Below are 27,793 nucleotides of genomic sequence, written 5' to 3'. Positions count from 1 at the left end.
CTCCTCAGCAGCTCAGAAGGCCATAGAATCATAGAATCATAGAACTGTTGAGGTTGGAAGGGACCTTTAAGATCATCGAGTCCAACCTTTAGCCTACCCTGACAAGAGCCACTTCTAAACCATGTCCCTAAGTGCCCCATCTACCCTTTTTTTAAACACCTCCAGGGATGGTGAATCCACCACCTCCCTGGGCAGCCTATTCCAATGTTTAATAACCCTTTCAGTGAAAAAATGTCTCCTAATATCCAATCTAAACCTCCCCTGACGTAACTTGAACCCATTTCCCCTTGTCCTATCACTTGTCACCAGGGAGAAGAGGTCAGCCCCCATCTCTCTACAACCTCCTTTCCGGTAGTTGTAGAGGGTGATAAGGTCTCCCCTCAGCCTCCTCTTCTCCAGGCTAAACAACCCCAGCTCCCTCAGTCGTTCTTCATAAGGTTTGTCCTCCAGGCCCCTCACCAGCTTTGTAGCCCTTCTCTGGACACGCTCCAACACCTCAATGTCCCTCCTGTAGCGAGGGGCCCAAAACTGAACGCAGTACTCGAGGTGGGGCCTCACCAGTGCTGAGTACAGGGGGACGATCACTTCCCTAGTCCGGCTCACCACACTATTCCTGATACAGGCTAGGATGCTGTTGGCCTTCTTGGCCACCTGGGCACACTGCTGGCTCCATGCACAGGGACGCTCTCTTTAAAGGCCCGATGAAAGTTCCCAAGGAAGCTTGGGGAGGCCTCCTCAACTCAGCGTCCCAGGATGGGCAAGAGGAGCCACTTGTTGACATGTTGCCAAGCCTGACTGCGCACTGAGACAAAATGGTGCAGCAAACATTCACTGTTTGCCTAGCCGTTAACGTGCTGTTCCAGAAGCATTCCTCCTTGCTCTGCACTTACCCCGTTTACCAATGCAGAGGAGAGGCCTGGCACCGTAACAACGTTCACACGTTTGGAGCACGAACCCGCACCCTAGGCTTCCGAGGTGAGGGGTCTGAGGCGGCTGCAGCAGGGACCTCAGGCCGCTGGGGGCTGCTGTGGGGCCTCCCCGCAGCGCCTCTCGGCCCCACCGCCGGCGGCGAGCGCCGTTGGCAACCCGGGTGACACCCAGGGGCTCCCGTCCCTCGTCGCCTTTCACCCCGGGCGCGCTTGTGCCCTTTGTAATGCCTGGCCGACAGGGCGAACTCCCTGAGAAGCGCGACTGCTGAGGGCGTGGCGGTGGCCCTCCTGTGAGGGTCCTAATGGTCCTAACGGCCCTAACGGCCAGCGGGGCGCGCGCCCGCGGGCTCAGCCCCTGCCGCCGGCGCGGGGAGGGGAGGGAGGCTGCCCGGGGAAAACCAGGGTCGAGCCTCCCCGGCCATAAACTGAAGGAGACTTTTCAACTGATGCTTCCTTCTCGCCTGTTTGTTGTTTACTCGCGTTACCAGGGTGTGGGCGCAGAGGCAGACGGGTACAAAGGAGGCACCAAACCCAGCCCCGTCACCGGGGAAAGGTCGGGGGTTGGGGCCGCCGGCGGACAGGCCCCTCGGCGGGGCTCCGGCACCGGGTACTCCCGGGACACCTTCGCCTCCTAGGGTGCCGGCGAGGCCCTCCGGCAAGCTGGGTAGGCCTGTGTCTGGCTGGGCTGGGAGAGTCCATGTCACGCGTGAGGTGTTTTTTGTTTGTTTGTTTTTTTTCCGTGAAAACTTGTCAAGGAAATGCAGCGGGTGCCCTGCGATGGCCAGAAAACGAGGGACTCCCCCAAAGGCACGGGTAATTAGCACGAGGGTTTCTTCCCTGCTCCAGGCTGTGCTGGCAGCGCTGATGGCTGCATGGTTTTGTAACCATGCGCGAGTTTATATAATATGAAGAGCTGGGTAAGGTCAGAGGAAACAACCTGAGCTACCCTTTTTTTTGCTGCAGCCCTCATCTTCAGTGATTTGCAGGCTTTCATCAGTTCCTGACAAACGTGCCAGATATGCTATTGTAATTTAATAATTTTAACAGGCACCCATCTGAGCAATTCCTTACATTTGTTCAAATCTCAGTTGCAGTACTATTAGTGCAGGTTGTATTTCAGAAAAATGCCCTGTAATGCTCTTTATAATCCAATGAGACTGTGCAATCTTGCAAGATCTGGATTGCTTACCAAACAATAAAAAACCACAACCAAACCCATGCTATACTGAAGCATAGCAATTGCCTGTGTGTTGTCAGTCTTTTGAATTTAAAGTACCGCCAGAGTTTCAGCACAGTATATCCTATAAGTGGGATGGGAATTTAGCATTTCAGAAAATTATGTTTCACATCTCACCCTCAAAATCCCCTTAACAGTATGCCTTTGTCCTTAAATGCCTAAATAGCTTTAAATATGTAACCAAGCTAAAGGGAATTAGGCACAGAGTCTCAATTGAATTTCAATATCACCCTGGAAAATGCCATCAGAATCTGTTCATTTCCTGACTTCAGTGTTTCTCCTTCATTTGTCCTACATCTGGGAACATGGGGATAAGGATGCTTTTGTTTCCCATTTTTCTCTCTCTGTTTAGACTGATAGTCCCCACCTCAAAAGGGCTGTCACAATCTGACTAGACAATGTCTGGCACAGTACAGACCCATAATCCGTGCTGTAAAAATGCTGGATACCAAAATTAAAATGATCTCTAGTATTAATAAGGCACTCATCACTCTACAATCCAAAGACAAAAGGTAGTGCTGTTGCCCATTAAGTACAACTAATTCCCAGTTGTTTGCATGACCAAGAGTTGCCTGGTCTTAAAGACGCTATGATCATCACAGCTTATTAAATTGTCCTGTTGCTGATGGTTTGAGTTCCTAAATTTAAACACAGCAAATTGTGAAGTCAGAAACAAACCTGAAGCGATCAACAGGGATATGTTTAACTTTCCATTTGTGCTGCCCCTACAGTTGATTAAGGCTTATCTACTGTTTGGTGTTAGTCATTTGAAAAAAAAAAAAAAAAAAGTAGTTATGGAGCACATAGCACCACGTTCCAGTCAAATGCTTTAGCAAAGGCTGCTGTTATGAAAAGGATTTTCTAATAAGGGGAATAATGATCTTCAGATTCTAACCTCCTGGCACAGCAGTGAGATTTATCAGGAGGGGCATGTGACTAGTTAAGACACACAGCCCCCGGCTTGAAGGAAACAGCTGCTCATTTCATGCTTTAGCACTTGGCAGCTGGACAAGGAAGGGTGATGTTTGTGTTGAATACCTCTGCAGAACCAAGTACAGTAAGTGATTTTCCCTGTTTTTATTTTTTTTTCTAAACTGCCACTTTCGTCCTAGAACTTTCATAAAAACACTTAAGGGTGAGGCGTATTTTTGTCACCTCATTGATAAGCAGTCATTCATGCTCAGAATGCCTATATTTTTCTGACCTGTGATTAACAATAGTTTTGGTTTTGCTCTTGTGGGAACAAGACAGGTATGGTGTTTTGTCCTCATGCTAGCCGGGGAGGGAAAATGGTGCTTATTTACTCGAATGACGGTGTGAAGAAATTGTTTATGATGAATATATTTTCTTTTCTCTGTAGAGCTAGTCAATAGGTAATGATGCAAGTTGAGTATAGAGAAATTTCAGTCTTCGGCTTAAAGGTACTCATTTAATGAACTGACAGAGGTACTGCCTCAAAATAGTGTGGTCGATCTGAAGAAAGTTGTTGTGACTGCTTACTTTTTGGGAGCGAATGAAGAGATTTTTTGGAAAGAAAAAGGTAGAAGCAGAAAAATACAGGAAGACAGTGAAGATGCAGTGATTAAGAGATAATCGAGTCATTCGGGGTAATAATGCATAATAAGAATGTGAATATTGAAAAAATCCTTCCTAAAAACAGGGAGCGAGTCTCCTAAATATCTCCAGCTTTTTAATTCAATTTATTTTTGGATACTTGCATTTTTTATGTTTTTGCTTTATGAAAGATTGATTTGCCCATGTGATAATTTTTGTCTCTTACGATCTGAAGTTTTGCTTTAAAATGCAAGAATTGGAGTATAGCATATATATAAAGGAACTTTTGATCAATTATTTATACAGAGATGAATTAGGTGTTTTTGAGGAAGACTTAGGAGGAATGGGAGCAAATGAATGGGTGATGGAGCTTCATATGTGATGAGACTGAGGGATGCCAGGTGCTTTGGGGAAGGTTAAAGAGGGGCAGAGGTAGAGAGCAGTGAGGTCCTGTTGAGGAAGGTGTGTATCAAGTCAAAAAACCCCAAATTTCAGAACAGGACCAAGGGTAAACACTGACACGTTTAGTGAATCATGTGGTCCCTCCTTTAAAGATGGGGAGAATAATCCTGATCCAAAGATTTCTCATGTAAGGAAGAGAAACTTTGTTTATTTCTCCCCAAAGACTTTTATTTTTCTATTAAACTATAGTTTATGGCTTTGACGGTTAGCTGGAAATTTTATAGGAAAGTGTCAATCAGTTTCAATTGTTCACAAAACCAGAAGTCTGCCTGGCTTCCTGCCTGTTCGTGTCTACGAAGGTAGACTGCCTTTGAACCAAGAGCTCGAGTACTATCAGGCTGTGGTTACGCTGCAGCCCTCCCACGCAGATAGCACATGAGGCCACAAATGCAACAGACCTGTGGGGCCCTGAGGTGCCTGGCTTTGCGCTCAGGAGCCCCTGGTCCCCCCAGGAATCTTGGCTGCAGTGGGGACCCTCAGGCCCGTCCAGGTCTCCATCCCACATAGCACAGGGAGAATAACTGGTCCACTGTTGCTTTTTTATTCTGACCCAGAATAGCTCTCTTATTCTTCAGAATTGTAGGAATTTTTCATTTTTGGGTAAGACTGTGCCACGGCGTGCTCGTTTACAGACATTGTATTTGATGTTTGTGATTAATATTCTCTGGTAAGCAAACTGCCCAGTCAGATGGAAAGGACTGTTGAAGGACCGTGCTTTGAACTTAAGTTAAACCCTAAATCCACCAGAAAATAGGTAGGATCTCAGACCATTTCTGCTGTACCTTCTTCTTCCCTATCTCTATCCCAACCACTGTGCGAGGATTGGTGCAGAAGACTGATGTAAAGCCACATGGTTCTGCATCAGCTGGATTACAAGCCAGCTATATGTGCCTCTTGTGCAAACACAGGCATCCCTGGGAATAGAGTGCAGTAAAAAAGGGAACTAGCGATGATTGCATGATGAAAATTAGATAACTGCAGTGCTGAGATCTCCTTCAGGTAATATATGTCTGAAAATGCATTGTCACAGTGGTCACTGAATTGTCTCAAAGAAATGTGGTGAGGAGAGCCCAGGTTTGTGCCACTATACTATTGATTATTAAGGTCATATACAATAAAGGATCTGCCAAATTTCAGGAAAACAACCCTACTGAATTTACAGCTTCTGGTCATTACTATTTCTTATTTTGAATGAAATTCAAGACTCATGGATAGACCTCAAAATCCTCTATCTGCAAAATAAAGAAAACTTGATCAACATTACAAGATTCTCAAGGGTGCAGTTGTTTCAATCGTTATCACCAACCCATTTTCCTAGGGATACTTACTGTTAAACACAGACAGTGTACTTCGAGAAACAAGAGTATTGCAGTCTTTAGGCTCTCCTCACTTTATGGCTTTTCTGGTGAATTCCAACTGCAACATCTGTTATTGCAGCACCAGTCACGGGACACCATTGCAGGCACACACTGGTTTTCCACTTGAGCAGGAGACACAACATCTGTACCACCGCTCTCTTATATTATTTTATAATATCCTGATCTCACAGAAACATGTGCTCAGCTTTTTGAATATACCCACCTCCGTTATGTTCATGTAAGTCGAGGCAGTTTTGCATAGGCATGAAGTACATGAATTAAATTTCAGCATGCTTTCTTTGGGGAAGTGCTCAGCCCTTGCATTTACCATTGACGCATCTCCAGAAAGTCCAATACCTAACAGAAATTGTTCATCCTGGAATTTTTTTCATTACATAGTAGCGGAGATTTGGTAACAGCGTGACCATTGCTGTCTCTCTGCAGAAGTTCCGTGCATACTGGTATCACTGACAGCCTTGCTGTTAAATCCTTTTCATTTACTCAGAGGAAGTGATCAGGGCAGGCTTACAGTTCTCTGAATGAGCGTATTTCTGCTCTATAGCAAAACATCTAGCTGAAGAGTAACCGCAGTTTTGCCAGGCCTTCTCTCTAGTTGAAAATGCCATTATACAGAGGAGCCACTCCCAGGATGTGCCTGAATAAAGAGAGGAAACTACTTTTAAAATTACTGAAGGGGTACTTGTGTGGTTTTCTTTTTTTCCTAAGCTGTCTCAGCCTGGCTACAGAACATTTGTATAGGTTCTCTAAACAACTCACACAGAATGTTTTCTTTTAATGTATTTGTGGTATAATCACTTTTCACCACTAAATTTGATGGACATGTTTTCACGTTGACCTTCTCTTTTAAGTCAGGAACACCAATGTCTTTATTCAATGTCTTTGAATAAAAAAGTTGAAACAAATTCTCAAGTCTTCTGATTTTTGCTGTTAAATTGCTTTTCTCTGCATTTTTTTTACTCAATGTGAATAGCCAGTGCAGTAGTACTTTATCATTAATAGGTTTGCTTATGGCTACAACGTATCTAAAAACCACCTGACCAGCAGATTAGAGGCACTGGGACAGGGGAGAACTTTTCTCTTGTGATGAAGGTAAAAGAATATCAGCCACAAGCACTGGCAATATCAACAAAACAGACTTGGTGAGTCCAGTTCGGATACAAAGACTAATCCTGCAAACGCATAGGTGTTTGCCGAGCTGAACTCATGAGTGGTCCCATCAGAAAGTTCAGCTTACCACTAAGTGTGTCTGGGGTCAGGATCAAAGTGTGGGCGTGTGGAAATACCCACATGACTGATGTTTACAGCTCAGCAGAAAATACGATTACCCCTGAGAATTACTCTGTTGTTTTGGTGGCCACCTGCTGTCTCACTTCTCTGAATAACTGCTCCCCTTGCTGCCGTGTCCTCTGACCACATTCAAATAGGTGAAATGGTCTGACTCTCCCTACACTGTACTCTCCCACCTGTGATTTATGCATATTCTCTTTACTAATGATCTGGAGTTTCTCAGGCCAGGGGAGAAGACTTCAATGTCTCAAGAACCTGCCAGGCATAATAATCTGAGCAAATTTGTGAAACCTGAGCTATTCTTGTTCAGTTACTTTATATATTTAGATCCTGCAAACAGAAAATAACCGTATCATCTTAACACAAGTTTAATATTAGTGATTTGGCAGTATGACTGTTTTGGACTACCATAAAAGTCATACCAAGCTTAATATACTGGTAGCTAATAAATATTGATATTACGTATTGTGTATATCAATACATTTCCATATACAACTCCTTCTGCTACTGTTAAAACTGCCTCTCTTTTCAACCCCTACTGTGGAAACAGGTGTTCCACTCGGAGTAGCAGTGGGTTTGTGCGAGAGAGTCTGGAGTGCAGGAAGCGTGTGCAGGAACAGGATCTCCCAGATGAACAGGGATTTTCCATCCTTTTGAAGTATATTTTGCCTGAAACAGGTTGATGGTTTTCAATGTAGAAATCAGTCTTAGGGGCTAGTATTTAAGTAAGCCATACATTATATGGTCAAAAAAAATTGAATGTGACTTATGTTGGGTATATTTGCATGCTTGCTAAACATGTTGATGAGGCTGCCTTTGACACATGACTCAAGGTTGCATATATTCTCATGATGCTATATTCTTTTTCATATTCTCTAAAAAGACGCAACATTTCTCCAGCTTAAGCTCTGGTCTCACCAAATTGAATTTCCTTAATCTGAAATAGCATTATTACAGGTAGGCTTCCATTCATAACCCATAATTTACTTAGGTCCACCCAATCCATAGTTTTGGTGCTGGTTCATATGGCGTGCTTTGGTAAGTTCTGTTTGTTTTGCAGTGACCCAGTGTTTGAACCCAGAGCTTGTTTGGAAATTTCTGATGTTACTAGTGGGAAGTAGAAAAAAAGACTTCATGCAAATATGTAATTGATTACCAGTGGGGCAAATTACATCAGAAAATCTTTGCTGAACTAGGGCTTGAGTCAACTTACTATCTGGATATATAGGGATTTTTGTCATCCGAATCAGAATAGCCGTGACATTCCAGCCTTATCACACTGTTCATGAAATAGCTTCCTTAAAAGACTAATAATAATCTCCTTTGCTAAAGATGTCTTGCCTACTTTAGCTTGCTTACTCATGCTCTGCTTTACCAAATTCATGAATACATATTTCCTGGAACAGCTGCCACCCTTCCTAAAACTCTTTATTTCCAGGCCCTGCCCTAATGACTGTCTGTATATTTTTATCTTAAGTAGGCATTGGGGCAGGAATTAGAATTCACTTTTTTTTTTTCCCTCTTCTTGAGTGAGTGCTCTTCCCCTTAAATTATACAGTCATGCTCTTGCTTGCTTTCTCCTGCAGGCCAAAGAAACTTCATTATTTCATTTAATATGGAATTTCATTGATGTTTTGGGGCTGGTAAATCTACTCTGTAGTCTCAGCCAAGACAGTGGGAGATTTACAATCCTTCCACTAATGGGAAGAATTGATCCTGTGTCTCACACAGCTTTAAGGACTGTCTTGGATAAAGAGCTTGGGCATCACAGCTGCATCTATCTAGTACAGGAGTGACGTGCTAGGTGTGACCAGAGGATGCTTCACACAGGCAAGGCAGAGGAGTTTCTGGTGTACAGATCCCAAAAGGATTTAGGACTGACCTAAACAGGGAGCTGCTTGGTGTTGCTGACTCTTGGTAGGCTTCTTGAAGCCCACTGTTGGGCATTTGGGGACTTTAATATTGAAAATACGGAAAGAGGGTAAAAGCTCTAGGCAGTCACCTTCTGGGGTGAGGAGGTGAGAAGGAAGAAACCAGGCTGAGAATCATACCCTTGGAGTCAGGTGCTGGAAGTGTAAGGGAGCAAGGATTTCAGTGGTTAATTCTTTTTTTGGATCTAGTTCGCAGCTCACATTGCAGAACCAAAATAAGAGAGGTAGTTTTCAGATTAATATATTTTAAGTAAAAGCTCTTCTGCAATTTGCTTCATGTCTGTGTTTCCAAATCTGCTCCTTTTTGAATTTTTGCACTGATTTAACTATATTGATTCAGAAATTGTCGTAAATTCTGACTTGGGCACAGTTACCTGGTATACTAGTGCTTATAGAAATATAATTCATTCCTATAAATAAGCTTGAAAAGCTGTGAGCTGTTTTGAAAGCCTGACTGCAATAGCAGTCAGTCTTTCAATGCCAAATACTGGGGGAGGGAAAACAAGTCCCTAAGCTTCTATCTCAGCTTCTAAATCAAGATCTTCATAACACCTCACACCCTTTAATTTCCTTATCCTTTAATTTTCCTTACTTGACCACTTTTTTCACTTCATATTAGCTTTACCATATAGCCACAAGTTACATTTTTTTTAATCGTTATTAGAGTTAAGCAGACTCTTCAAGAAATTCTGATAAGCTCCTTAAATTTGATAAATATATGCTAAAGAGGAAAAAGTTATGAGTTCCCTCTATAAATAGAAAGCAAACAGGCTTGGATAAATTTAATTAGTGTCTTCCAAGTTACTCGTGAGGGCATCAGGTGTTTGGGATGGCCTGAACCAGACACTGCAAAGGCATTGTACTACCAACTAACTGAAGGGGTTCTATCCACACAGCCAGAAAGCTACTTGGGGGAGTATTTGGTTCTCAATTGTCACAGCGACAGCAACTGTTTGTGTTGCTTTTCAAATAATGACAAATCTTTGGCATAGCATCTCTACAAAGTATGCATTTTGGGATTTTCTACAGATCTTACTCTTTTAGGCAGAAAGTACAGGTTGCACTACAAATATATGAGGCTTAGAGTGTTACAGTGTTGTATCTTAAGACGTCAGCGTTGCAAACTTAACCAATGGTTTTTGGTAAGGTTTGTTTCTCTGAAGTCCAGTTGTCCTGTTCTGTGGTTGTGGAAGTGGGATATTTGTGTAGCTGCAGTCCCGTGTTAAATATTCTTTCATACAGTAAATATTTAACTACCAAAATAAAATTAGCAAACTAAAGATCAAAGTTACTTGTTTAATGTGTTATTTATTAAGACAGGAGCTGTAAGATGCTTTTCTTCTTTTTCCTTTGAGACAGATTTTTTTATACTGTTCCTTCCCTTTTTTCTAAGTGTCTTGATGTTCTGTGTATTTTTATATATTTTTTTATATATAGCACCTTCTTCAGATGAGCTTGTGTTTGTGTTTCAAATCTTTTGATGAGATATTTCTGCGTTGCCATTACTCTCTTTTTCAAGATGACATTTAAGTTGTTGTCTACAACCTTTCTTATTGTTAGGAAGGTACGTGGTTATTAATAAAACTCACTCCATTCCAAAAGCTTGAATATAGAAATCAACTGTGGTGATGCTGTTCTCGTATCCTGTACTCTATAGAATTCTTCTTGTATTGTAAACAGTTTTAGAGGTTTGCTGTGTGTCTTCGTGTGTCTTCATACAGTCGTGCTAACCAGTGTGTGTTTCTTAGTAGACTGCTTAGTAAGGAAAAAAGGTTTAGTCAGCTGACTGACAGTTGCTTTATTACCTCTGAAAAAAAGTACAAAACCTGGTCAGACACACTAGAAAGAGCAAATAAGCTCTTCCCTGCTCTTCTCTAATGGAGGCTTGCTATTTTAAAAACTTCTGAGGTATGTTAAGAAACACTGTATGCCTGTGTTTAGAATATTCTCTTTGCATCATTAAGAAATCTGAAGCTGCCACTTTTTCACCCATCTTCCCAAGGGAAACTCATAGTAAATAACTCGATGTAAGGAACTGCTTTTGTAGTTTGATGTCTGGCATCTGCTGACAGAATTTCACAAAGGAAGATGCTGGATTTCTCCTGACCTCCAGGCTGTGTTTTTATCAGCTTTTTTGCACGCCTGCGTGCCCGGGAGTTGTGAGTCATCGGTGACTTCTGCAGATGCCAAACCGTAGCACTGCACAAGGCAGGCATCCCTGACTCATGTGAGTGTGCAGTAGACAGCAATTTGCATGAGTTCCTGGGATCACACAGTAGGTCTGCCTACTGTCCTGTGTGTCTGTCAGCGTTTTCTAGCACGCCATTTTAATTTGCATTCTCTCTAAAGAGCAACTGCTCTCAAATGAATGGGAAGCTGCCACCAGGGAGTGAGAAGGGTTACTGGCTATTAACAACTGTTCTGGTCTCTCTCCTTGTCTGGGACCTATTAGCACATCTGTGGGGAAATAGCAATTACATGTGAACCATTTTCTACATTCATCAAAGGGAAAACAAAGGATGATTCCATTAGAAATGCACCGTAACAGCCAAATGAGCAAAAGGAGCCAAAGTTCTGTCCTGCGCCTCTGTCTTTTTAACTCTGTCTTGTTCCATCTCAGACATCCAGCTTCCCATTACTTAAGTCTCTGAAAGCCTCTTCCTGCCTTTATTGTTTTGCCAGTTGCTGCCTTCAATTTACTGCACTGATAAGTACTTCCCAGGCTGTAAATGTGTGGTCAAGATATTTCTGAAGCCGACCCATGTTTTGATTGTAGTCGCAGGAGGAAAGGTCAGCAGCAAAATGGCTGTCTGCACGGGGAGGCTACTCCTCACACCAGGATAGGTGTAGGTTGTGGGCAGAGGGAGGGTTGTGTCTCGTGGGGAGAGATGTGAAGTAACGTATGGGATAACAGGGACAAAGAAGATAAAATAAACATGCACTTAACCTCCCTTCTTCACAAGGTGATATCCTTGCTTTTATTAGATGTAAAGTGACTGCAGTTGTTCTTCAGCTTGGGGAATGCTGGAAACAAGGAAGAGTGAGAAAGCAGATATGGTCATCGATGCTGGAAATGATAGCAGGTAGGTAGGAGGTGTTGAAGTCTTCCTTCACTGGTATCTGTGACTGCAGATAATAATTTTATCTTGTCTTGGTACAATGTAGCTGCAGAGATGGAAAGGGGAAGAGGGAATGTGTTTTAACAACTTACTTTTGGGGACACATAGCTATAATCTCTACTGTTTGGGTTACCAGCACAAGCGAGTCGAGTTTGATGTGCTTGAGAAGTTCCACACATGTTTGTAATTCCTGTGGCGTCATTGTAGTGTGTGGCATGGATGTTTGCAATGTGCCTGTCTGCCAGCGGTGTGCCATGAGCAGTTAGTCTACAGTGGGAAATAACTGGGAATTACAGAATTATATGGAGTGAAAAAGCTTCTTCCAAGGGAAAATCAATTTGGAAGCCATGGGTTTATCAGACATGAACTTCGGTACAAAACTTACTGAATTTTAATACAAGTCAGAGGCTGTTATGGTTCCTCTTTGCCTTAAAATTGCTTAAGAAGTGGTGTGAAACTGAAAGCAGTGCTGACTCTTAAAACTGTCATAACTCTTGGAAGGATTTAACAGCTTCAGAAAAGACACTACCCAGGGACTATGCTACTATAGAAGAATTTTGGCTTAGTTAAAAATTAGATAAAGTAAGCTTTGTGGGGGAAAATATAGCTGAACATATCAGAAGGTCTAGGTAAGTAGGGCCTAGGATTTCTTAGTAATCTAATTAATAAGTGTGGTTTTTCTAGCTTGGCTTTAAGAGAATATAGCTGGCAAAGATAAATAATAATAAAATATTAAAATATTTTGTAGTAGATATATGATAATAAGTGTACTTTGTCTTTGTCTTTCAGAACTGAAGGATTGATTATTTCCCAATATGTTTTTTAAAATAACTAAAAAAAAATGGGTTTTTTTGGGCTGGTCCAATCTCATTAAAGGCATGCAACAGTGTAACCAGTCAAGAATATATGCTGATAAGGTGTTTTTTGGCTCTGACTTGACCTGTGTGACTAGGTTAACAAAACAGACTTATTCATGAAAGACTGTAAAGAGCTGTACGCAACTCTGTGAATAGCAGAAGTAGCTGCCAAGAGTTTCTCTGGAGGCTTACAGGCAGTAGTATAACTTGTAAGATGTATTGACAGTGTATTGATTTGGTTTCTGAAAAAAGATTGTGTTAGAGTTTGTGAACTCTCATTGCTTTTAGCTGTCCTCTCCTGGCTGGGTTGTACTTTGGTGTTGGAGATCTCTAACATGTCTGAAGAGCAAAGATTATCAGAAAAGCTGCGTCCCCTGGTGTCATACACGTTAATCAAATGTCTGATATTTGCAACTTTATTTTTGCTTTACTGGGAATAGCAAAACAGTTTTTGCAACAAATCTGCTGAAGAGCATGGCTGAAAGTTTTCCTCTTTTTGATGACAAAGGAAGGTCTTCCTTCAGGTCTTCCTTTTAACTTGATGCATTCTGGGCAATTGTGATGCCTTGACCCATGGAAAGTGGAACTAAGATATCATCATCATGGTACATGGAATAACTCAAGGATGTATGTTCAGATTTTACTGCCATTATTACCTGGAGTTGCCGTTACAGAGGCAAATGCCAACACGGTAAATTGAGGAAACAAATATAGAAGTGGATGGGACAAAGCTGAAGTATGGTAGATAACCAGTTCCATAAAATTCTAGAACTGCAATTGAGAATGAAAGCTTTGTTGTTTTTACAAATCCAGTTAGCAAGTTATCCATTATTTTAGGGGGGTTATAAGTGAGGAAACATGGTGGTTTTTTCTGTTATCTCAGAAATCATCTTGTTTATATTTCACAGAAAGAGATAAGAATGCTAAACAAAACTCTGTCTAAGCAGCTCAAGCCTTAATCAAGTGACTTTCTGCTTACTGAAAGTATTGGGTCATGTGACTGTCCATTAGCATTCCTCATGATTTCTGTAAGCTTCTCTTTTATTTTAGGTCAGTATGCATTGTACCCCATATGCTGATTTATCAACTTGTACAAGGCATGATGTGGCTCTGCTAATAGTTTGGTAGTGTATATGAGTGGATCTGTGTATCCACTTGGTTTCTTACCTATGGTCCTATTCATTTAGCCTCTGTTCCTATAGAGGAGTAGATGTGTAGGCCCCGAAATTGTTTATAACACCGTTTTATGTTAGTTGGGTAACCTGTGTTGACCTGAAAGTAAATATTTAACCCAGTGGACTCTTCTCTCAAAATTCAGCATAATGAAATATATTTTGACAATTTGTAACTTGCATACTTTTGTGCTAAGGCTACAAATGCTCATCCCTTAGAGGCTCTATTGGATGTAAATGACAAGGTTTTGGCAGCAGGGGGGCTGCAGCCATGGCCTCTGTGGAAGGAGGCCAGGAGCTGCCCTGTGCCAGACACAGACACTTCCAACTATCTTTGCAAGGGACCCGTCACAGACCACAGCTGAGCCCATCAGCAGAGTTGACGGCGCCTCTGTGAAAACATATTTAAGAAAAGGTGAAAAATGCTGAGGGGGAAGGAACATAGAGAGAACCAGGTAATGGAGAGGAGGAGGGAAGAACAGAGGGAATAACGAGGTCAGGAGATGAGGAGGTGATCTGTGTTGGAGCAGGTACTTCCCTGTGGCCCGTGGATAAGCCCGTGCCAGAGAAGGTACACCTCTGAAGGGACTGTGGCCCACAGGGGACACATGCTGGAGCACAGGACAAGAGTGAGAAGGAAGAAGCAGCAAAGAGAAACTGCTGTGTACTGACCCTGACCTCCTGCGCTGCTCGTTGCCTCACCAAAGGGACTGGGTGCAACCTCCAGCAAGAACAAGGGGAAAGGAGAGGTGCCTAGAGTGAAGCTGAGCCTGGGAAAGTGGGAGGAAAGGTGTTTCGATGTTTGTCTTCCCAATACCTAAATCAGCAGTTAAATATTTATTTAATTGGCAATGAATTAAGTGTTACAGAGATTACGCTGGTTTGGGATAGGCGAATGAAATGGAGTAGGTGAAACCTTATCCCGCGGAGTCTGTAGAGCTGTGGAGCCACTGACATCCCCTCTGCAGTGTCCCTTGTTAATACAAGGTTTGGCTTTAGCGATCCACCAGTAGTGTACACCTAACCACCCCCCCGTCCCCTCCCCTTTTGAGTCATGGACATCCCACTCTTTTTAGTGTCTTTTGAAGTTCCCCTTTGATCCAGAAAGAGTGAATCAAAGTAATAGGGTGCAGACAGTTACTGTGGTTTATTGCATAACTGTTTATTGCATAACTACTGTCTGAAGGTGTGTAGCAAAGGTGAATGAATACTGGTGAGTCACATTGGATGAGCCCAAGACTCTCTTATTTCATTTTCATTCCTCTCATGCCCCCAGCAAGGCTTGTATCTTGTATTCATGGGGCATTGCCACAATATCTCCCTTGTTCTGTGTCCTCACTCCATATGACAAACGTCATCAGTAAGACAGATGTGCCGTCCTGCATCCAGCTGCATGTGATGGTTGAGATCATGGACAAGCAGTGGCATGAGGCTGCCTGACAGCCCATCATCACTGCCCTTTCCTGCTTAATACAGCTTCGGCATGTGTCAGATACTGGAGAGATCTGACAACATATGTCACTCACTCAGTTTTCTAGAAATTGACTTGTGTGTCCTGTAATAAATAAACCAGTACTGACCATCTACAAGAAATATTTAACTGCTTGGAGGGGAAAGTCTTCAGGAACCATGCATTTGGCCAGCCTAGGACCTGTGTTGACTTCAGCGCAAACAGATGTCTCAATTGCGCCTGCGTAGGCAAAGGTGCAGCCATTATGTATCCCAGCTGGGATTCTTATTATGGTAATTACACTAATACGTGTGGAGACTAATGACAAGAAAAGGACCTCATTGCGAGAGCCTCCACTACATTTACAGGGTAGCAGTTGAACTCTGTCCTGAAGAGCTTGCCCTGGACACCAGCAAGACAGGAAGGAGGTGTAGCAAGGGAAGTTAGCCTTAAAACCTCTCATGAGACTCTCAATTTCTTCTGGGCTTCTTTTTCTGTGTACTGCTACCGATTCGATTTCCCTGATCAGCTGCTCACATTTAGCATTCTTTCTCCAGCAGCCAGGTGGAAGCTGTTTAATGCAAGCGTTCTGTGATGTGTTGTGTAGGCTTGGAGGAGGGGGAGATGAGGGGAGGTCTGGCTTACTTAAACCCCCAAGAATGTCCTAATCTTGTAAAGAATATGAGTCTCCTGTGTGCAGGCCTCTGGCAAGTTTATGGATAAACTGAGACCCATAGAGGTGCCTCTGTGTCAGAGTTGAACTGTTTGCGTGTGGCTCTATTTATTGTCCCTAAGTAGAAGGAAAATAACCCACTTGTAATTAATGGGGAAAATGCTACATATATGTTTACTTTGGCTTGGCTAAAAAGCTGTTTAAATTTCATTTAGCTAAATAAATATTACTCTGTATGTCAAATTTAAGCCTATTTAAACCTGACTTATTGGTTTAGCTTGCACCTGTAACCAATATAACTTGCTTGAAATCCATGTGAGAGTGCCCACACAGGGATTTGTGCTGGCTTGACATTTTAATATTAGTTAAACTTCTGTAACTTGTAGGTGTGGACCTCCCCTTAGTAGCCTCAAGCAGTAAAAGTGATGTCTTTTGGTTTTACTAATGGCAGTAGTCAACATTTAAAACTTGACTGCCTGCTGCCCACTCTGTTCACACCATTTGGTGCTTTTGCATAAGACCACAAGTCTACTGGCAGGGTATCCTGTTTCTTTTAAAAACTAATGTATTACACCTGACCACATCTGCCTGAGGAGCTCACAGCCTACACACTTGTTTTAAATACATCTATCAAGACAGTCCACAATAGCACCATCTCAAGACTTACAAAATGTTGAATACAAAATGCAATTACACTGCATGAAGAGTGCTAAGGAAAGCTTAAAGTAACTGTCTGTGGGCATGTGGTGGTCGGGGTGACAGCAAGATTTGGAAGGAACTCAATGTCTTGTAGTTCAGCCCATCACAAACTTCTGCCCTCGGCGCACATCGTTGTAGATTTTTCTGCTTTCTCCATAAGTAGGAAGTACGCATCCTGTAATGGTAATATTTCATTAAATAAAGCATGGCGTGCCTGATACCATGACTTGGTTCATAGGAATATTATGGTTGTATCTATTACCTAAATGAAAGGGGTCCTTTAGGGAAAGCTGTAGGCTTTGAGGGAACACTAAGGCTTATATTCATCATTTTCCTACGATCCTTCACCTGTTCCTGACTATTGCCCTGAAGTCCCTTACCAGCACGTGGCAGGTTCCCAGCAGGACTCATAGTGGAGTCTGTCATTTCAAGAGACCTGATTAAGAAATGGGAATGGGTAGCTGTGGAGGATTGTGTGCCTCCTGTGTCCTTAATAGCTTCTGTTAACCACAGTTAACCTCCTAATCGATAGGATTTATAATTCCATTATAAAGCAAAAATGTATTTTTTTTTTTTAGTTTCACTGTGTGCAATCAATCATTCATTATGTGATCTCATTGTGTGAGCTCTGTTTTTCTTATCCAGCTTTCCTGAATCCTCCTGAAACAGCTGGATGGCAATGACTTGTCTCAGAGTTACATTAGGAAGCACCTGGGGTCAGAGATTCTCTAGGTTGTCTTTATTTGGAAGTCCAACTGCACCTTTGGCAATCAGTTTTTTGATAGTAACCACTTATTTCAAAGTTTTTAATTCTTTACATGTATTATATATATGTGTTATATATATATTACACACTTTTATATATACCCATTGTTATACATGTATGTATATACATTATATACATGTATTATTACTGGTATGATTTTTTTGTGCTTCTCATGTGTTGAGCCATTGACTACCAAAATACAATTTATTTAATTTATGTAGATGAAATTTATAGTTGTGTTTTACTCGTCCATCTCTAGAGGTGTTGGTGTGGTTGGATACCATTGCGGCATGATACAGATAAGAGGTTTATTGTTCTAGTAGAACAGCGGTGCTTAATCACACAAATAATGATGTAATGGTTGTGGTTGTTGGAGTCCGCAGTCAAGAGATGTGATATCAGGTTTTGGCTCAGCTGTGGGTATGTGGCTTAGCCCCAGCAAGCCAGTTCTTCCTCCAGTGGAAATGTTTTATTCTTCTTTTAGAAGCATTATGGAAATAAAACCCTTTGGAGGGATGGTACTGTAACATCACAATCTAGGTATCTACTAGTTAAGTAGTTGTCATATAATTAAAAAAAACATCCTGCAATTTTACACAGAGAATTACTTGTTAATTACTATATGGCTGCCTTTATACTGTTGCCTCCTTCTGGCTAGGAGGAAGGCACTGGCAAAGCAGGATTGAATGGTCGCACTGGTCTGCTCATATTTCTTGTTGGCTGACCTGGGCTGCTGCAGCATCCCTTGAGCACTGACTTGTGGAAACTCCCTGCTCGACGAGCTGTGCTTATTTCCTGCAGCATCCTTCTCTCAGCTTCAGGGAAAAGTGTGTCATGTCTAAATCCATTGTTGGATGGGACCAGAAAGAACCTGGCTGTAGGAACCCATCTAAAAATAATAGCATCTTTGGCTGAATGGTATATTTTGAAGGTCTTGCAAGCAAAACACTGCTGCATGCTTAGAGCAGCTTGAGCCCCTCAAGACTCTGAAGCTGTGTCTGTAGAGAAGTATCCAATGCAGGACACCTTTCCAGGAGGCCCTGGGGTGCAATGCAATGTGCTGCTAGATGGTCTCTGACCAGTCAGTGGTCTTCTAAGTGGATCTGAGGTGCAGGTGGGAGCTAGCATAGGCCAGCAACAGCTTGCATGTGCCAACTCTGTTTGGGAGGTTGAGAGACTTCACTAATGTAGATAGAGTCCAACCTCTTCTAGTTGGCCTCAACACCTGGGGGCCAGACTGGACATGGTCAGTTCAGTAGTGCAGACGTAGCCTGAATGAGCAGCGTTTTCTCCTCTTTCTGGGAAGTGGGAGTTGTGTCAGGATACATTGGCCCTGCCTATTGCTGAGGAAGCAGCACACCTGCCCATGCCATGGGTGTGAGCTGGCTGGCTGAGGTGGCACCAGCAGGGCCAGCAAAGCTGCCACTGCCTGGTGGCTGGACTATGGTGATGTCTGCAGGGCTGCAAGCTCACAGGGACCTAGCTCAGAGCACTCCTTGAAACAGTGGCATTTGGGAGGGGGTTAGGGTGGGTTAGTAAAAAGGGTGAAGGATGCCAGTTCCACCAGGACTCAACTTGCAGTACAAGGTCTGTGATATGGTATGTTTGAACAACTTGATATTTGTGAGTGAATTAAAGCATTTATATAGTTCATCAGTGCTTTGCATGACCAACGTTAAAAAGTTGTTTTGTGCAACAACTTCGGAAAAGAAATTTCCCAAATTCCTGCATTGTTTTGCTTTAAGGACTGTTTTAGCTCTACTCTCTGTTTTTGTTTTTTTTTCTAGAAAAGTTGCTGGATGTACTTTGTAACTGTTTGCCACATTTCAAACACTTATTATGGTCAGGTCATGGTGGAGCTTAGTCACAGATAAACCATAAAATACTGATTTCTTCTCTTCTTTAAATAAAACCTGTAAAATTAATTCTGAAAATTTGTAACAGTATTTTGTGCATCTTTCAGGTAAATGCATAGTTGGTACTTAAATGCACAGTAGATGTATGGTACAATTTAGAAGTTTCTGTGTGTGTGTTCAGCTTTCTGTGAATGTTCAGCTACCGTGGGAAGATTTATTTTAAAAAGCTGTAGGGACTGATACTAAGGTTCTTTGAAAAATCGCCTCCTAGTTTAATGTTTGCTATCAACTTCATTAAACATTTTATGGAGTCTGTTCCAATTAAGACCATTACATGAACTGGTAACATTAGGGGAAAAAAAATGGTTATGCTTAAAAACATAAAAGCAGGGTTATTAACAAAAAGTGACTTATCAAGTGTAAATAAAATGACCTGAACAAAATGTGCGTCATTGTACATACATGCCCTCATTTACCATCTGGTTTCTGTTCTATGACCCTTGCTATGGGTTTATTTTGTGCTAGGGGACAAACAGTTGGACAACACTTGAAAACACAAGCTGGAACGTAGGGAAATCTTACGGCAGTCTTTCATGAGCTTTGTATCATGTTGGGAAAAAACAGTTTATAGAAAAGATGAGTTGAACTGTAAACATTGCATCCTGATAAGTCTTCCATATAATCATATAATTATGATTTCTTTTACTTTCTTCAGATTTTCCTTGAAGTCCAGCTGGGAATGCAACCAACGATAAAGTGAAAAAGCTGTGCAACTGAAGAAGCATCCTTCTACTTGGTGAAAATGTCTCTTATTTTTTGACAACGATTAAAGGACAATGGGGTCAAACAATCTTGGGAAGGCTGCAGCATTAGATGAGCTTTTGAATGCTTGTATTGAAATGTTTGGTACGCTTTTTCAATATGTTACTTAGCTGTTCTTGAAATTCATCTTGTAATATAACCCCTGCTGTTCTTTGATTTAGCCAGTCTTTCCCCTGGCAAACAACATTTCTGTTCTGTAAAATTTTCCATGTTTCCTTTTGACACAGAATCACACAGGCCAGAATTTTAATCATATGCACACTGTATTAAATTTTCTTAATACAGATGATGCATAATGGAGGGTATAGTCGTTTTTAAAGTGCTGGCCTTCACCAAGAGAATTGTTTATTTGAATTTTTCAAGGAGTTATTTCTGGCATTGATCTTTGTCTTGAGTGGTTACACAGCTGCCTTTCTGACCAGTTATTTTTTTGAAAGGTTTTCCAAATCATTGTGCAATAATTGGCAATAAGATGACTTAAGGCTCATGTAATCTTTTTACTCCTATTAAAATGTGATGTACCAGGTCTGAGGGAGAGAAGTGATGAAATAGACCTTGATCCATAACAGCATTAATCATGACATTTGTCACATTGAGGTCAGATGAGTTCATGGGTGGGCTTAAATGCTTTGAAATGGGACCTTAATTCACAAAGCTACATTTAGATTCTCTTCAAATGCAGGACAACTTTTGATTTGAATTTGAGTTTTGGGGTTTTTTCCCCATGTGGAGAGAAACAAGTATCTAAAGATGAGAGAGATTAAATAATTAGAGGGGAAGATCTTGCTACTGAGCATAGTGCATCCTCATATATCCATGTTTGTAAACCTCCATCAAACCTGTGGTTCTAAATGCCTAATGAGAGGTAGCAGAGCCCATATATATGTTGTCTGTTGGAAGTCATGCCTCTCTTCCTTGTGTACACTCTTGACAAGTGTAGTCCATGCGTCATTCCTGTTTCATAGATGCATATCGACTACTGTCCTTTAAAGGAGTAACAGACAGAATAGTGTAGATTGCAGATGTTGAGGAACACTGGTGGTCAGACAGCCTGCCAGGGAATGCAGTTTCAGTGGCTGCAGTTTCAGTGGCTACATTGCAAAGACACAAGGGTCTGTACAGCAGCTGGAGATGGGGCCCTTGGCACAAAATATTGAATTCTTTGAAGCAGATCCCTTTTTTAACAATCTAATTGTCAACATACAGCTATAAAGCTGCAATAAAAGAAATATCAGAAGTGGTTGTGCATAAATAATCTCCCCACCATTTTGGTGGGCTAATTTCGGATTGGTTCTTTGGATTAGTGGCAGTCTAGTATAACTGTATAACGTAAAAGTATAACGTTTAGCATAGTGCTGTCCATAATAGCTAGGGCCTGTTACCTACGCCGATTATTTATTTTTTACCTATCAATACAATTTAGCAGTAGTTATCACTAAAGGAACATTTGTACTCTTTTGTTTGTTTCCTACATGTTTGGTAGATAATGACCCAATATTTCCACTTTTGATCCTTTCCCTCTGACTCCACTTGAAGAATAAAAGCTCCTCTCTGTTCACAAATAATGTGGTTAACTCAGTTGTTTCTCTTTTGCAGATGACAAAGGAAATCGGTGCTCCAGCCATTTGCCAAGAACCTTTCTTTTAATGCACCGGTGGTATCTGCCTTCCACAGAGCTGGCTGGCAAGCTTCTGGCCACATATCCTTTCAGGAAGTCCTGCAAATTGACATTAAAATGTCAAAAGCAGATTGTTTCTGTGACTGCATGTAAAAATGTGTCAATTAATTAGTGACAAACAAGGTTTGGGGGTGAGATTTTCAGCCTAAAAGGTGGAAGTCTTTGAGTTTCTTTCTGCTATTGGGTGTGGACATTTTCCATGTGCACAAATTTGCTGAGGCATACTTTGAATTAACTTTGAATAAATGGAAATATATTAGCAAGATAATTTGTCAAACGTGTAATGGCCAGCTGGCCTTGGACTAGCATGGGCTTTCAGTGGTAGCTAAGTGCCTACATGTCATCTATACCACTTAAATAACTCAGTAATCAGAAGTATTATATTTGGTTAGGTAGAGCTGGCAAGAAACTGCTCAGCAGAATATTCAGAATAGTATAATAGAGACATTTTTGCTTGGGCAAAAAACAAAGCGACAGGCAGGAAACAGTCTGTGTGTCCTGAGATGCTGTGAAAGTGAATAAAATATCAGAGTGTACTGTCGTTATCTCTAGAAGAAAAGTTTGATACTGTTTCTCATTCAGCTGGTCTAGTGTCAGAGTCTTCCGTGGATAAAAACAACATTACTGCATCAAGGTGCACAAAACTTTCTTTAACTAGCCTACATATAGAGATGCCAATGGGGAGAACTGCAATGAATTCAGATTAAAAATCTGCTATTTCATGAGGTAAGCATGCTTCTGGTCCTCTAGCATTTTGGTTTTATGCTCCTGTGAATACTGTCAATGGAATTTCTTTTTTGTAAAGGTTAAAACTAAACCATGGAAATATAAAGCTTTTCTTTTCTTTTTTTTTCTTTAACTTGATCTCCAGTCCATAGTGAAGAGTGCATTTCTGTGCTTTGAAAACAATTGTTTAAGTTGAGCCATCCAGCCTTTAAGATATTTAGCTGCATTGAGCTAAAAAGCTGATTGAAAACTTGTGCTATGATTTACTTGGTGTTTGAGTGTGACACCTCTTGGAGTGAGACTAGTTCAGTGCCACACAGAGGAGAGACAGTTTGCTTCAAGATGTAATCTGGTGTGGTAGAGGAAGATTGTCTCTGGGCTGTCGGCTTCAGTTCACACAATCCCTACATAATGTATGACGACAGGAGTGTGTTAGTGATGCCAAAGCTATTGCAGGTCGGGTGTGTTCTGCTCCTTGCACCGACTGTCTCTGACCTTGTTTCTATGGGGAAGCTTTCTTGTGTTAGGCTGTGCTCGCGTAGCAACATTTCTCCGTAAAAGAGAAAGCATGAATTTTTAAGTTAACATGATATAACCTGCTTCCCTCAAACAAATGTTTTTTCCTCCTTCCTCTGGGCTAAGTGGGACTGTGAAGAAAGGCAACGGGGGTTGTTGAAAGCAGGACTGATAAAGCGTTTTCTATACCCCCTTGATAAAGCCTTTTCTAAACCCCCTTAAACAGCAGAGGAGACATCTCATTTACACGGTTATGTGGTAGAACTGCCACCCAAATTCACATTTTCATTTTCATTGAAAAATCTTTTCTGAGCAGACAAAGTGTCTCGCTTGGACAAGGGATAAGTGCAAGTGCCATTTGGGTGTCCCAGGCAGTGTAAGACAGGACACCTGTGTGTGCCTTTTCTGTGTGTCACCTGAGGCATCGCTTCAATTTCGCGTTTCAATAGAATGCTGCTGTGTTGTGCTGTGGTGAGTTAACCAAAGGAAATTATATGATAAAGTGGGTTTTCCCACTTCAGTGTCACAGATAATCATAGCAGCAACAAGTTGGGGTAGTCCACCCTCTTTGCCCAAAAGCAACTGTGTCTGAAATATTTATAAGTCCCGTTGAATAAAATGTGAATATATATATGTAGCGACTAAATGTTACACCTGAATCCCTGGCCATTTCTGAGCTGCTGTCTGTGGATTTCAGATACTGGATTTTGGAATTTCCCGCGGAGTTTAACTTGGATCTTGGTTTGATTCGTTTGACTGAAGAGTTTCGAGAAGTAGCCAGCCAGCTCGGATATGAGGATCACATTCATCTCATTGATATCTCCAGCATGTAAGGATGTTATGAGCTTCGACCTGTCTCTCTCTGTAACAATAGAATTCTAGTTCTGTGCAAAATATAAAAATATTAAGGACCATCTTGATCTTGAGAGAGCAAAAAAGGAAATATAAAAAGATTATATTGTCTTGTGAAGTTGCTCAAAATTTGTAGTACACAGTAAAGAGAATACTCTTATCTCTTATTAAACACTTACGTATGTAAGTGTTTAATATAAACAGGAAAGAAATAATTTTCCTGACAAAACTAGTGTCAATTAAGTGATTAATATTATTTTTTCCTATGATTTTTCATACAGAATGACAAGCAATGCAGTGACTGGCATGTTGTGTAAATCTTGCATTTTCTCAGGGAAGCTTTTTGTTCTCTCATCAGTAACCTGTTATATTTTTCTAATGGGTTTCTGTGGATTTCTTTTCTGTGATTTAACTGGAGAATCTTAGCATTCACATTTGTAGTTTTATTGCATCAAAATGATTACACTGCTTTTTCCTTGACACGCTGAAACAAAAGTTACCTTTTAAAGATCACCAGACAGGCTCTTGTATCTCACCTGATACCGTAGATTTTTATTTTTAAAAATGGCATATGCATAGTGACTTTTCCTTATTTAAAAATGTCATAGTAACTGAGAAGGACAGCACTACTTATCTCAATGAAGGTTGCAAGACTTCCTGCAAGAACAGTACCAGCGAAATAACAGGAATATTGTCTCTTAAATCTTCACTTTAATATCTTGTTTGCAACCTCTTTCTGCTCTCTGAAGTGCTTTTACAGTATACGGGTAGGAATCATTCCGTTGCTTGCAAGCAAATGATTTACCTTTTTGTCCACCCACTTCTTACTGCTTTGTTAGCTGTTTGACTGTTTCTGCTGTTCCATTATTTCACGGAACCATGGTCTTAGAGAGTAAAAATTAATCCTTGATGTTATTCAAGTGTCTTTTTATTCAGCATCAGAATTTCCTGTGACCTGTTTTTCATGTATTCCCAAGGTATTTTTTAGTTATGGCTTCCTAATTCGTAGAGAAGAGTACGTTGTCCTTTTGTTCTGATAGAAAACTGCTATGATTTATCATTTGCAGTAGCATGTCTGAAACTCTTATGTTATGCACCTGAATGGGTCTTGCTCTGAGTGTTTGTTATGTGCTGGATGTCACAGATCAGAAAACTCATGATCTGTCTCTTGGTAATTTTATACTATGTGTGCAAACCGTTTGCTACACTCACATGTACCCAAGCGGAAATGAGAATTGTACCTATTTTCTGTTGCAGTCCTTCCTATGACTGGATGAGACGAGTTACGCAGAGGAAGAGGATTTCCAAGAAAGGAAAAGCCTGCCTGCTGTTTGACCATCTGGAGCCCATTGAGCTAGCTGAACATCTCACTTTTCTGGAGCATAAATCTTTTAGGAGAATTTCTGTAAGAAGCCTACAACTTTGTCACTTGCAATTAGGAGCCTGTCCTTAAAGAGTGTTCACCGGGTTTAACATTTATGACTTTTTTTCCCTCGACATTTCAGTGTAGTAAATCTTTATAATCCTTCATATGATATACACAGCCATGGCTGCACCAGTGCTTCCTTAATCTTTTTTATGACTGATGCTTTTAGTGACAGAAGTTAATTTTGTGGAGAAATTCTGGGCAAAAATTTCTGCTAAAAGCTACTGCAGCCAAGTGTTGCAGCAATTGATTAAACTAATATTATTGTTTAAAATCTTCAGGTGGTTTTTTTTTCCTCTGAGGAAATTAGTTAATTACTTTTCAGGGTCTTTGCAATGAATAATTTTTGAAGAGACTGAAATATATATATATAGTCCTTCTGTAGTCTCCGTTCACACCCAACCACTTCTTCAGAAACTGTCCTTTCATTTGCCAATTTAGGATTAGAAGATTATCCAGGTTGGAAGGGATCTCAGGAGGCCTCTAAGCCAACACCCTGCCCCAAGCTGGGTCATCTCTGAGATAGATTATGTTCCTCAGGGACTTAGCCAGTTGGATCTTGGAAAACTGCAAGAACAGAGATAGCACAACTTCTCTTTCCTCATTCTCCCATTTTGGCACTGAGGAAAATTCAGATACAGTTGCTTCTTTTCACACAGGATTGTACATGAACAAGAGATGAAAATGAAAGTAGAAGCTAAAGGAAAACATATGAATAACCCAAATGCCAAAAGAAAGGCTGACTTCTGATGGCAAATATCCATATGAAAAGGCCACATGATGCCACTGTATCCAGTGGCAAATGGAAGCAGTAAGTTCTCAAGATGACAAGTTCTCGTCAGCAAAAAAATGAGACTTTTTTTAAAGTGTTTAGGAGCACGAAAAAAACCAAACTCCAAAACGAAGAAAAATATTTGAGGGGTTTTTTGTTTGTTTCAAGAGAGGAAGGAAAAATAGATCAATGAGGAGCTGAGACCAGTCTAAATAGAATCACTTTTGACGTCATTTAATAACGTTCAAAGGCTTATTACTCGACTTCAAATCATGGGAAAACACCCTACTGTGTTCTGTGCAATGCTAACCTCAAAGAAGGAGGGAAGGACAAGAAAAAAGGGATGGATTTCTAACTAGACTTCAGATATATTTTAATTCCTCTGTGAATTCCAGAAAGAAAACTCAGACCTGCAATGAATTTTCTTTTTTCCTTGCTGTTTCTAATTTGTCTGTTAATTCTTTGACTTGAATTTTGCTATATCTCAGATGTTTCTCTGCAACCGATTAGAGTAAATTAATCTTATACTATCCTGTAATGCAATGAAGGGCTTTGAAAGATGTGTTGCTTGTTTATATGAGACTGGTAACCAAAAAGTTGTAAGAATAGTACATTTCCAGGAAATAAAGTGAAGGGCATACCTCAAAACATAGATGTTGAAAGACAAGCCCAGTATCAGTAATCTAATTTAAAGAATAATTGAGAACTGCTACAGAGAAACAACCAGCATTTATTTGGAAATGTCAATGAGCCCAGGTGATTTGCTGTAAACTGTTCAGAAATGTAAGAGTGCCGCTTATTCTTGCAAGGAAGACAAAAGTGTTATCTCAAAGCTATGTAACTGTAAAATACGATTAGTCTGAATCCTGTCTTTGGTTTTACCGATTTTAAAAAATGTAGGGGAGAAGGAAAGATAGTGTTAACTATAATAGAAAACATTTAAGAGTATCTGAACACTGAGATACTGTTTATCTGCAGCTCTGAGATGAGCATTTGCTGTGTAAGAGCAGGTGCTCTTACAGCACCTCTAAGCACCTTATATGGCCTTCTAGCAGGCAATTTTTGATCAGCTAAGGTCAAGAAACCTGTGTTGGCTGGCATTGCTATCAACTCCCTGCACAAGCTAAAATTATGTCATAAGCTTCTGAAAATCTGTCTTAAAGGGACAGCTGAAAAATGTTTCGAAACACTTAGGGAAATCTAATTCTTGGGAGCAGTAGATCTCCCATGTAGAACTATGTCCATGAACACAGAGGGACTGAACAATAATATAAAAAGAAGTAAGATCTAGCAGAAGTAGCTCCTTGTGCTACAGAATTTTTTTGACATAGGAGGAAGAAAATGGGTGCATAGGTAACTTCTTCAGATGCAGTTCCAGCTCCTCTGAAGGGTGACAGAGCTCCTATTGATTTCCATGGGGCAAAGGTTTCCCTCTTTACATCAACAACGGAGTTGGTCAGGATATCGGAATGGAATGAAAGCTCTTATTTATGTGCTTCTTGCTTGTATCACTAGGTAATTCCTATAGAGTATTATGCCATGAGGATGTCAAGTCAAATTTCACAGAACAAAATCTTAAAAGTGTTGAGTAAATTATGGGAAAGATGATTCCATGCTCATCATACATGCT

General features: G+C 41.0%; 1 protein-coding gene across 2 annotated transcripts in view; it reads left to right on the top strand.

Annotated features, from left to right (window-relative positions):
- Positions 1 to 2,733: 2,733 nt before the first annotated feature.
- RASGRP3 (RAS guanyl releasing protein 3) overlaps positions 2,734 to 27,793 on the top strand; it is a 49,282-nt gene continuing 24,222 nt past the window's right edge. The window contains exons 1-7 of one of the 2 annotated variants that reach the window (XM_074579844.1): positions 2,734 to 3,223; positions 11,765 to 11,862; positions 20,087 to 20,277; positions 21,790 to 21,887; positions 22,530 to 22,597; positions 23,811 to 23,942; positions 25,223 to 25,370. In XM_074579844.1, coding sequence (XP_074435945.1) covers positions 20,208 to 20,277; positions 21,790 to 21,887; positions 22,530 to 22,597; positions 23,811 to 23,942; positions 25,223 to 25,370 — 516 coding nt within the window. In that variant the 5' untranslated portion in view covers positions 2,734 to 3,223; positions 11,765 to 11,862; positions 20,087 to 20,207. Of the gene's footprint in view, positions 3,224 to 11,764; positions 11,863 to 20,086; positions 20,278 to 21,789; positions 21,888 to 22,529; positions 22,598 to 23,810; positions 23,943 to 25,222; positions 25,371 to 27,793 lie in introns of those variants that run through there. The other variant, XM_074579842.1, reaches the window with a different exon arrangement.

This window comes from Larus michahellis, chromosome 3 (genome assembly GCF_964199755.1).
Source record: "Larus michahellis chromosome 3, bLarMic1.1, whole genome shotgun sequence".
Taxonomy (NCBI): Eukaryota; Metazoa; Chordata; class Aves; order Charadriiformes; family Laridae; genus Larus; species Larus michahellis.
The sequence above is the reverse complement of the archived record's forward strand: the minus strand, read 5'-3'. Positions and strand labels throughout refer to the sequence as shown.